The sequence below is a fragment of the Thermobia domestica genome, chromosome 2 (assembly GCF_964235325.1).
Source record: "Thermobia domestica chromosome 2, izTheDome1.hap1.1, whole genome shotgun sequence".
Lineage (NCBI taxonomy): Eukaryota > Metazoa > Arthropoda > Insecta > Zygentoma > Lepismatidae > Thermobia > Thermobia domestica.
The window spans coordinates 93948144-93959926 of record NC_137455.1 but is presented as its reverse complement, the minus strand read 5'-3'; the positions used below and the strand labels follow the sequence as shown (position 1 = coordinate 93959926).

Sequence of the window (11783 nt, the reverse complement as noted above, 5' to 3'; positions counted from 1 at the left end):
CTAAATATCAAGAATACTATTGGAGCTACGACATATATTGGTATTACACAAAACAAAGGGTACTTCATTACGAGCATTTAGGAAAAAATAACAATTCTCTACGACGCTTCGTTGTAGAATTATACTTGTTTAAGGTTAGTTTAAAGGGACAAATTTTGCCGATAGATGTCACTACAGTCTTCATATATCTCTCATGTATTTTTTACCTTTCAAAAAAATTCACGATTTCTCTTACAAATTTCAAGCTAGAAGTTTCAAATTTTTACAGAAGGAATTTCATAACCTATCGAAGACAACAAACCGTGCCGATTTTTTATTTAGAATTTTCGTCGTTGTTGAAATGGTTTGTTTGTTGAAAGGGATATTCAAACCTTTAACAATATAACTGTTTCAACAATGAAGAAAATTCTAAATAAGAAATCGGCACGGGTTGTTGCCTTCGATAGGTTATGAAGTTCCTTCTCTAAAAATTTGAAACCTCTAGCTTGAAATTTGTAAGAGAAATCGTAAATTTTTGTGAAAGGTAAAAAATACATGAGAGAGATACGAAGACTGTAGTGACATCTATTGACAAAAATTGTCCCTTTACACCTACCTTAACTAAAGAAGTTGTACGTTGGCGCGGCAGCCATAGTGATGACGTCATTACTCGAATCCCCACTACTCACCAACCTTGAGAGAAACCTTTCTCAAGACTATAGACTATGTGAAATCTTAAGCACTTGACAAAGTTTATGGTAAAGTTGGGATAAATAAAAGTAGTCTACGCGTTTTGCTTTGCTTAATATTAGAGGTCAAGAATACAACACCATGTGATACATAAAAGCGAAATTAATTAATTTTAATTAATTGAAATCATTTAATTTTTAATATATAGAAATGAAATGTATGTCGCTGGAAAGCTCAAATTCTGTTCTATCACGTTTGTTTCACATCGGTTTTTCATATCTATAATGGTTTCATAGTTATTTGCCAGTAAATATTTATAATAACGCGAATGAAACAAATTTTTGAGCGAATCATGCGCCATATTTAAAGATGGCGGTAATGTAAATAAACGGCAATCACATAAAATTTTAGACACGTTTATTACCTTCAATTTGATACACGAAAATTTCTACCTTCATTGAGTGGAAAATTATACTAAGTTAAAACTTGTGCTATGAATTCCAGCGGCAGCCATGTTGATGACGTCATTACTCTGATCCCCACCACTCACCAACATTAAGAAAAGCCTTTCTGAAAACTGTAGGTTATGGGTAATCTTAAGCACATAACAACGTTTATGGTAAAAAGGGATATATGAAATGTGTTCTAGCTCTTGGTCTATACGCACTATTTTCGTGATAATATCTGTTACAGTACCTGAGTTGCACAAAATTCGAGAGATGGTGCACAAAATTGCACAAAATGAATGCTATTGCTAACGATTGATGTAACCAGTGTTCCTTCCAGACGTTTTTTGGGGGCACTCCCCCCTCCCCCGGAGCTCTGAAAGTGCCCCCGGAGGACACCAAAATAATACGTTTATAATATAACAATAGAAAAGTACCAGCAGTGCCCCCCAGAATATTCAGAGTGCCCACGAAACATTTTTTTTTTTTTTTTTAATCAAAGAACGACTGAATGTAACTGTCACAGTAAACGGGTTATGTGAACTCTAGTGTCTGACTTATGCACAAAGCCATAGCCAAGGAGGGGGCGAGTGGAGCGTTTGCCCCGGGCGCTGATAGCAAGAAGGCGCCGAACGAGCAAGAAGAAGGAAAAAATGTTGGAAAGGAGCAGGCCCGTATCCAGGGGGATCTAGGACCCCCTAAATTTTTTCGGGCCTCCCCTAAAATTTCCAAGGTAGGCTTGCAAATGAACTATAATATGGTTGGAGCGGGCCACCCTAACTTTAGCCGCCCCCTACATTTTTGGGCTGGCTACCAGTCTGAAAAGGAGTAACGATGTGTCACACCGAATAGATATTGGCGCCCTATTAAATCAATATTGTTGTCGGTTTGCAAAGAAATACGTGGATTTGGTAAAAAAAAAAAAAAAAAAAAAATTCTTGATCGCTTCGCTCGCAACCCAAACATTTCAATAAGAGTCACAATAAGTTTATACTTATTACTTAAAGGAAGTTATTATATGTGGTTTGTTAATTACGATGTGATATACAACGTGCCGAATAATCACTTCACACCAGCGTTTTCAAAATCACAAACTGTCAAAGTCTGAAATACGTGTTCGGCTTTGGATGGTGATGAGTTTTCTTAGTTAATCCTGCTTTTCTACCCAATCAGATTAATCACGACAGTGAGAATGAAGGTATGAAAATGAAAGGAGTGTAGAGACACGCAAGCACCCGCAAGCTGCTGTTTGCGTGGGAATATTAAAAATGAAGATGAACAAGGAGAATAATAACATTTCCGAACTTGAAGCAGTTGTAGAATATGGTCTTAAGGTGTCAGAACTTAATCCAACGAATTACCATATATATATATATATATATATATATATATATATATATATATATATATATATATATATATATATATATATATATGTGTGTGTGTGTGTGTGTGTGTGTGTGTGTGTTAGTGTATTTTAATGTGTTAGTCATAAATAACCTTAAATTCAGAACTTTCCTTCATTAAAAAATTAAGTAACTACTATAATTTTGAACATATGCAGTAGCTAAAATATATTTTGGATTTTGAATACAAACATTAAACATATTCTTCACCTCCATTGATCAATACCTTCAACACGCAAAGAAGGCTCTTTGTGAATTTCCGTAACATTTCACAAAATACTTTTTACGGTAAAAGAATCGAAATTAAAAAGCTATTTGTGTGATCACATACAGAATAAAATTATTACAAAAGTGTACAATTATTACTGGAAATTAATGTTGTCACTTATTTCAAACATTAAAAAAAAAGTTCCTATTGTATTGAACTTTTATTTCTTATTACTAGAATGAAACATTGTAAATAGCTGTAAATTCCCATAACTGTTCTCCAAGTAATCCGTATACAACCAAAGGTGGTTTTGTGAAGTTAAAAAAAAAAAAAAAAAAAAAAATAATAATAATAAATAAATAAATAAATACAAAAATAAAAAAAAGCCCAAAATAAGCCTCTTGAAAACAGCTCTCTTGAAAACAGCCTCAGTAAAATAATGCATAATGATCACTTTTGTCTGTTGCAATGGTCTATCCAAGTAGCTTGATAAAAATTTAGCGTAAAATAACGAAAACAGCTTCTTCTCCTATAGGGTATATAGGCGTATATATATATATATATATATATATATATATATATATATATATATATATATATATATATAAGAAAGCTTGGTAAGGTGAATTTATGGGGCACCGAATTCCATTTTGCCTCGGGCGCCGAAATCTCTAGCTAAGGCTCTGCAAAACTCGGCAGATGGTGCACAAAACTGCAAAAAATAAATATTAATATTTGACATAATTATTATCTTAGTCGGCGGTCCACTGTACATACTTTGTTTGTTGGGTTACGCTTTGTTTTCAAGTGGTTATGTGTCGGTTAAGGTGCACAGAACTCGGGAGGTGGAGCACAAAATAAATGCTAACGATTGATAATACTTTTGCTGGAATCGGTGTTATGGGAACTCCAATGTCTGTCATACGCACTATTTTCAAATAGTTATATGTAGGTTGTTAAAAAATAAATGAATAGGGAGATGATGCACAAAACTTAGCATGTAGGTGAAAATTTTAAACTTCAAAGATTTTTGGTTTCTTAAGGTGCACAAAACTCGTGATGTACACAAAACAGCATGTAAAATTTTGGTATAAGTTTTGTTTGAATCGGTTTCTGACCAACTTCAAGTTTACGGATCTTGTTTCGTAGGCAAACCTACTACTGATGATTATGCTCCACATGAAATCAAACCCAGGATGACACGCCTATAATGCACGCAGTTTTACTACTTAGCCACGAAGGTATACTTCTACTCAGGAACACTATTCCTTCACAAATCATTGATATTTGAAGAAGAGTAAGATATATATTTTTTTAATTTTCAAGGATTTTCTTTCTTTTCTCTTTTAAGCACAAACAAGCCGACAGTATGTTAAGATATTTGTATGAAAACTGTATATTTTGACATTAATCTTTAAAACAAAAATGCAGTTTCAAGTGACTATTATAACACAAATTATATTTTGTATGCGCGGATTCATGGGTCTAACAGTTAAAACAAGTATCGGTTCTAATTAGTCTATCGGCTTTAATGGGTCATATTGGTCAAATAAGCCGAACTGGCAGGGGCGGTTTTAGGATTTTAATTTTGGGTAGGCCCGCTTCCTCGCTTATGGATACATATACATATTTGATCGATTAATGACAGTAGGAAATTACTATATAAAGTAGCGGTTGATACCTACCCGCAAAAGCCGACACTGCCGAACGGTCCTGACTTTAGCTCGTTCGAGTAAAAACGAATATATCGGATAACGAGCGGGAGGGCGGGTACCCGTTTACCGCCGAAAATTCTGAGCACTAATGGCAATTGAATAAGGAATTCTTTATAAAAGAAGGAGCACTCTTTCGGAAGAGAGATACCATAAAGAAGAGCGATGATATCATTCAATAGAAAAATTGAAAGTGATATAACTCGCTGTTTATGTTTTCATTGATATATAAGACAAATGAAGAGATGTAAAAACATGGTGCCAGTTTCTAATTTAATAAACCTTGGATTGTCAAAGCCAATAAAGTGAATAACAAACACAAATACATCTGAAGAGCATTTAAAAACGGGAAAAAAAATGAACTATAGTAGTTCAAATTGCCGACAAACTTCAGCCTGGGAGAAATTCCTAACTTCTCCGCAAGGTGGCGTCAACAAATCTTCTGAGAAAGTTTGAACAATCGTCGGTAGATGCTGCGAGTGTAGCTTGCGGAAGGATAGAAGTTATCTGAGGCATCGAGAGTATCGCATCGTATACATTGAGAAAGGTTGGAAAAGTTTTTCGCTGTGAGATGGCGCTGGTAGTTGGCGCGTGTTGAAGGTGAAATTGGTTCCAGCGTCTGCTGTTGACCGCGGTGCTTGAACTACGGAAAACTTACAGTGCAGGTGAAACATGTGACTTGTGTTTTTTGAGTGAAGTAAAACAAAATTTTGTTTTTGTTTTGTGTTTCGTGTAGGTGATAGTGTTTTCGATCTGATTGTGCGCGCTTCCAAAAAGAAGAAAAGCATGAATAGTGTGGTGATTATGCTGTTCCTGATTCTTCCAGTTTTCGGTCAGGATGGACAAGGTGAGTGCACATTTGAGTCTGTGGGTGGCCGCCGACCTCTGGCTAGTCGGTCGGGAAAGGAAAGAGGAAGGAAGAAAGGGTGTGAGACGGTGACTCGGTTACGGGGGGCATAGTATAGCCAACTGTCGGATCATATTTCCAGATTATGCGGAAAAGTCGAGTGTACAAAGTTCTGGATATCAAGCTATCTATTAGCAGCTATTTATAAGCCGTGATCTTGATGTTCATAGTGTAAACAATATGTGCTTTGTTTATTTCTAAATTTAAGTCAGGGAAAGTGAAGTTGAGGGAAATATTAGTAAAGATCTTTAGAAATTAACATCAGAAATTCTATATTGTGAGTATTTTTAAGTAATTATAATAGAGGAATATTTTTAAGTTATTATACAGGAATATCACTACAGTATTTCATTTTTTCGTAAGGTTAATGACTCCGATTATGCACAGAGGCTCAGTTTTTTGAGTGTTTAAAATAATTTAAGCTATTACTTGTATGTTTTTGAAAGTTTATAGTAAACTCATGATAAACGTATCATAACCCGGGGTCTGGTTGCTCCTCCCTCAGTTTTTACCTTTTAAATCCGCCACTAGTTCTGCACCACTATTTGTAAAGCGACAGGTTTTGACGATACTTATGTTTCCAATATTTATTGAAAAAGAAGCTCCGTAATTTGATTATAATTGTATTTGAGTTAGGACAACATTGTGAAGAAAGTGCGATGGAGAGTGAAAAGAGAATCTCAGCCACTGCCTTGGGTGAAAGAATCTATATAAATTTCACTGCTGACATATTATGACGGTTGTTCATTAATTACATTAAAATAAAGGGAATATATTTCATGCTAATTTACTCATCCTAATATAAACTGAAATGTTCGTTCTTTGCACGGGGGAGCAGGCACGTAGTCAGAATTTCGTGAAGGGGGGGTCCGTGACATGATATACTGTGGTCATCACGCCAGGCTCGATCATTCTAAACTATTTTACTGGAACATATGTTGGTTCGTTTAGCCACGATTTCGTAAACGGGGGGGGGGGGGGCGTGACATGAAATTCTGAAGGAGCTCGATCAATCTAAATTACTTTACTATCAAAATTTTTTTGGTTTGTGAGGACATGTTGGTAAGTATTTTAATAAACTATGAAGAAATCTCGAGTAAAATAAAAAAAAAAGTATTGAAAAAGATTATACAATATTTACGTCCTTCCTCTGTTTATTCAAATATAACAATCTTCCTTTCATTATCACCTCAACTATTATAAAAAGTACATATTCACTATTATAAAAAGTGCATACTCAATAATGACTTGTAAAATATATTGCAATATCTGTGTTCCTTTTTCTGTTGAATCAAATGTTAACAGAACTTTCTTTCCGCATATATTTTTGTTTTTATTATTTCATCAACTACTGTCTGTTTCAAATGACAGTTTAAAGGAGCACTAGAAAATTGTGTTTGAAATAATATGTTTGATATTGCAAGGATGCGATGACGAAAAATTATGATAAAAAATGTCCACGCTGTTACACAACGGCACTACGGTTTCGGAAGCTTGAAATCTGCCTGACTAGTAGCAGAAATTCTGAGAATTCCGCAACTTTTCTAGAAATTTCAAATTCCCTGACTTTTCCAGGATCTATCGCTCACCTCGCAACCATGTATTGCAAGTAATACAAATTTCCCCATAAGAAAGAGTAACCAAAAGCTTCCTGTAGTTTATTTTTAACGCTGATCCTTCTTTTACTCATTTCATTTTGTTTCATCCTTCCTTAATTTTTTCATTTGTGGTCTCGAAGGGGGGGGGGGGTCCGGACCCCCCCTTGGCTACGTGCCTGGGGGGAGAATAGGTATATGAAAAATCTTTGAACCCGCTCTTAGGATAGGAATTTCAGTGAAAGTGTAGTAAGAAATCCCATCTCACCTCTCATACCAATGGGGCTGAACTTCGACTTAAATTAAACAGAATCGTGTGTGTCACTATTCATCTCAGCGACCGCGAAAACTATGGATTGGACACTAGTATTAGTCATTTAGGTCAATTTTACATGACATACCATTAGCAATTGCCATACCGATTGGAGTTGAATTTAGGCTTAAACAGTATCGGAAGTGTCACTACTCATGTCAGTGACACTGAAAACTATGAATTGGACAGTAATATTGGTCATTTTCGATTATTTTTATATGTCAAGCCTTCTCCCCCTTGCCATAATTGTGGTAAGTTAGACCAGAATCTACTCTTGTACCAAAAATAATAAAAAATCGGTTCAGCAGTCAAGGAGAAGTTAACCGTCAAATATAGTTACATTCATTTTTATGTGTAGGGGAGAAAGGGGTAGCCCTGGTCAGTTCGATATAGCGTGAAAAAGTTATCGTAAATAGAAGCAGATGATCAAATACTGGCAGCTGTCAAATAAAGTAATTTTGAGAGCGACACCATTGTAGGAGTAATAGGTATTAAATAAAGGCATGTTGGTTTCTTCGCTGCGTTTGATGTAATATTAGGCAAAATATTCAACACTGTAAGTACTATTTCATTTGAAATTTTTATTAAGTGACTTTTTAGATAGACACTATGCTTATATAGTTCTAAAGCAATCTATAAATTAATGCATTCATTTGTTTGTATGATGGTGTTGACCGTGTTTTACTCAAACCATGCGTTTTGGGTAGCCCCGATCAAACGGATGGGGTAATGGCAGTCAGTGACCGGAGCTCCCCGATATTAAAATAAACGATAATAAATGTCTTGACAGTCAACCTCCAAACAAAGCTCTTCAAATGTAATCTCAGATGCCAGAGATGATGAAGTTGAACAAGGAACTTATAGTGGATCCAGACGTATATATTCATTTGATGATTTTTAGCCAATACCAATATATTTATATTTCAAATAGGCCTATATTAAGATGTTGACGAAAAATATATGTAACTTCAATGAATAAGTAGTTTTTTTTTAAATCTTCTTTACACGAAACTACTGTTTATTATCTGTCCCTGTAGATACCCAACTATTCTAAAGTTAATGAATAAGTTTGAAATTTTAATGGTGTTGAAGTTTTTTTCCCATATGTAAAGCATGGGGAAATCTCTGACCGCCATTATCCCACCGTGTAGGAAATAACGGTCAATTGAGTATGCTCATATTTTCATTTTTAGCTTGGCAATGAAATAAGAGATGCATTTTGAAATTGGTCACAACAAACTAGATAGAATTACCTATAGGATCGACTTATAGCAAAAACTTTTCGTGCGTTAGGAGCTAGATGATAACGATTTTTGCTTAGGTGACTGCCATTCCCCCATTCTCCCCTATACAGTGGTCGAAGTGAGGCGGTATGCGGTGGTATACCATACCGCCTCTGTTTTTTCAGTAATGAGGACATAACGTCTCTGGTTTTTCAGTGATGAAGACAATATTTAAATAGCCGGTATGTTGAGTCAAAATCGTAATAAAACATGCCACCTCTGCTTTTTTTTCTACTTCGAACACTGCCCCTATAGATATCTCCTTCTCAATTTGTTCCAGCAACAATCAATAACAAAACAAGAAATTTTGATCTTCGCTGATAATCTATCCAGTAAACTTTCTATCATTTTATTTATTTATTTATTTATTTATTTATTTTCTCCTCAAAATAATTGTATAAGTAATACTGTGGCTTGAGGATCCTGAAGATGCAGTGCCACAGAAAGAAAGAAAAAATGAAAAAAAAAAATGAAATTTTTCAGTTTTACGTCTCACGTAATATTACATATGTTACATATTTATGAAAAGTAATATTAACACGCGTATGAGTATGCAATATTTAAACGAATTATGAAAATAAAAAGGAAAATCTACTACACTTTATCCTGCTTAATGCAAAAAATTGAGATGAAGTGGAATCTTTGAGTTTTACGTCCCAAGATTATGCCGGTTAGGCTAAATAAGACGGTGATGATGAGTAATGAATGAAATGTTGGAATGAAGAAAGTGGGAGGAAACGGGAGAACTCCGAGAAAACCCACGCACACGATGTTTGTCCACCACAAAGTTCACTTGGCGGGGCTGGGATCGAAACCGGGACCCAGGTGAACGCTCTACCACTGAACCACCGTGGCCCCAAAGAAGAAAGAAAATCTAGTGAAAAGAATTCAATCATGAGTCTTGTTACCTACCTCCGTAAGTTCTAGTTTTATGTCATAGATTAACAGTAGTGTAGTGTCTGAAGAACTTCGCACTTTAAAAATCATGTTTATGTACATTATTTGAAAATCGTGGACTGAGTGGAATAAATAACGACGAGCAAGCCCCTGTTAATTCCCGGACCGACATGCACGTTCGTGACTAAACTTGAACTTAAATTGCATTGGTAGTGTCATTTAGCTTACCGACTTCGAAGACTATGAATTTCGGTCATTTTTGGCATTTTAGTTATCACCCCACTCCCATGCCCTTGGACTGAGACATTATCGGCGGTGTCAGTATTCATCTCAGCGTCTCCGAAGATGGTAGATTTGATCTAATATCAGTCGATTTAGGTTACTTTTACATATTCTCCTCTTCCCACTTCACTAGGGATGTCTTACTCCACAGTACTTTATTGTCAGATTGTAACTCATATTGTGTTACATGAGGAACTCGTATCATACTCTATTTCTTGCATAAATTTTAAAACCATCTCTCCCCCTTTTTCCCCTCATCCTCTTTAAGATATGCATTTAAAAATTCTAAATAGCCTGCGGTTTCTTCAGTGATATATACCGACAAACTTTAAGATGATTCCTCGCATCAAAATAAGAGAAAAAGTTCATGTGGACCTGTGGCGAAAAGTGCATAGTTTCAGAGCTAGGGCTGTCCAAAATCGCGAAAAAGCCAAATTTCAAGAGGGCCTATTTCGAATTCGAGAGACTGTGGATGGTGGTCCTTATCAGCGTAAAGGAAGTCACGCATACGCAATCCAAAAAATGCTTATTTCATTAATGTTCAATGTGTGTACAGATTATTCCCTGCAAGGTGAAATTCCCACACATGCCATCAACCGCATTTTGAGATATGCTGAGGCTTTATGATTGGTCCAAAGTAGTCAAACGATATACCTTGATAGCAATGAAACACAAACGCGCTTTGTTGTGTGTTATGGTATGCTAAAGGAGTAACTACTCCCAAAATTTCAGATTTTTTTTTTTTTTTTTTTTTTTTTTTTTTACCCAGGCTCATTGGACATATTGGACAGTAAAATATACCAAATTTGCATAATTCCCCAACTTGACGATATTTTTTCAGGCCTTTGGAAGCAGCTACAGGGCTGCAAATTTTTTAGTATAAACTTATGATCCCGGACTACATGCACACACAAATTCAGACCTCTACGTCAGTTGTTTCCTCTTCCCAAACATGTCTTCAATGTCCACAATGTTGCTACTGTAGACCCTGATTTCACCCCTTTCAAGTGGTTTCGGTAAAAATGTTAAGAGGATAAAGTTTTAGCTCTGTACAAGTTGGACACGCTCAGCAATGTTCAATTTGCTAGCACAAATACATGCTGAGATATTCAAAACAGCGTAAACGCCCGAAATCGAGAAAACGCAAAATGGCGGCAGAAGCTGCGTCGCTACGAGATGTTTTAAAAATAATTAATTGTGGTTTTAAAGTACCCTGATATAGTATAAACATTCATGAAAAAATTAGATTTTTTTTTTTTGAAAAGGTCAGGCGGCAATTTTTCTTTTTTCTCGATCACTTGGCATGGATTGACCCTATGATGATATATAAAAATGAATGTTTGTGTGTTTGTCCGATATACAAATCTACATTGTTGGTTTGGCTTACTTCAAAGTGATTTTATCGAAGAGGCTATAGTTTGGAAGAGACCCCAGGTTATATAGAACTTTTTGGTTCGAATCCTTGGGGAGGAGGAGGGGCTTCAAATGGGAAGAGGTGATTTAAAATTTATGTGGAAAAAAAAAATAGAATATCTCATGAATTTTTCGTGTTAAGAAGATGAAAATCGTAACCACATTTCTGAAAGCAAGTCGACATACACGTATCACTTACAACCTAGAAAAAATATTGTGGGTGTAAGATACCCCTAGGGATTTGGGAAAGGGGTGGCATATAAAAATAATCGCAAATGGCTTATATTAGTGTCAAATCCATAGTTTTAGAAGTCGCTGAGATGAATATCGCCCCCGACACAATTCAAGTCCAACTTTAGCTACCATCGTCATTTGAGGTTGGAAGGGTCGTGAAAAATAATATATCCAAAATGACTGATATTAGTGTCAAATTTATAGTTTTTGGGGTTGCTGAGATGAATGGTAACTCTCGACGCCGTTCAAGTACAACTTCGCCCCAGTTATTAGGAGGGATTGGTGGAGGTGAAAAATTACATGTCCAAAAATGACCGATATTAATGTCCAATTCATAGTTTTCGGGATTGCTAAACTGATTGGTGGAAGTCCTGACCCATTTGAACCCATATTTAGGCGAAAAGGGGCATTGCAACTG

General features: G+C 35.8%; 1 protein-coding gene across 1 annotated transcript in view; it reads left to right on the top strand.

The window, feature by feature from the left end:
• Positions 1-4920: 4920 nt before the first annotated feature.
• The window catches only part of LOC145679109 (laminin subunit alpha-1-like), a 121874-nt gene continuing 115011 nt past the window's right edge, over positions 4921-11783 (top strand). Inside the window, exon 1 of the mRNA XM_081749703.1 lies at positions 4921-5288. Within this exon, the coding sequence (XP_081605829.1) occupies positions 5228-5288 (61 nt within the window). The 5' untranslated portion in view covers positions 4921-5227. The remainder of the gene's footprint in view (positions 5289-11783) is intronic.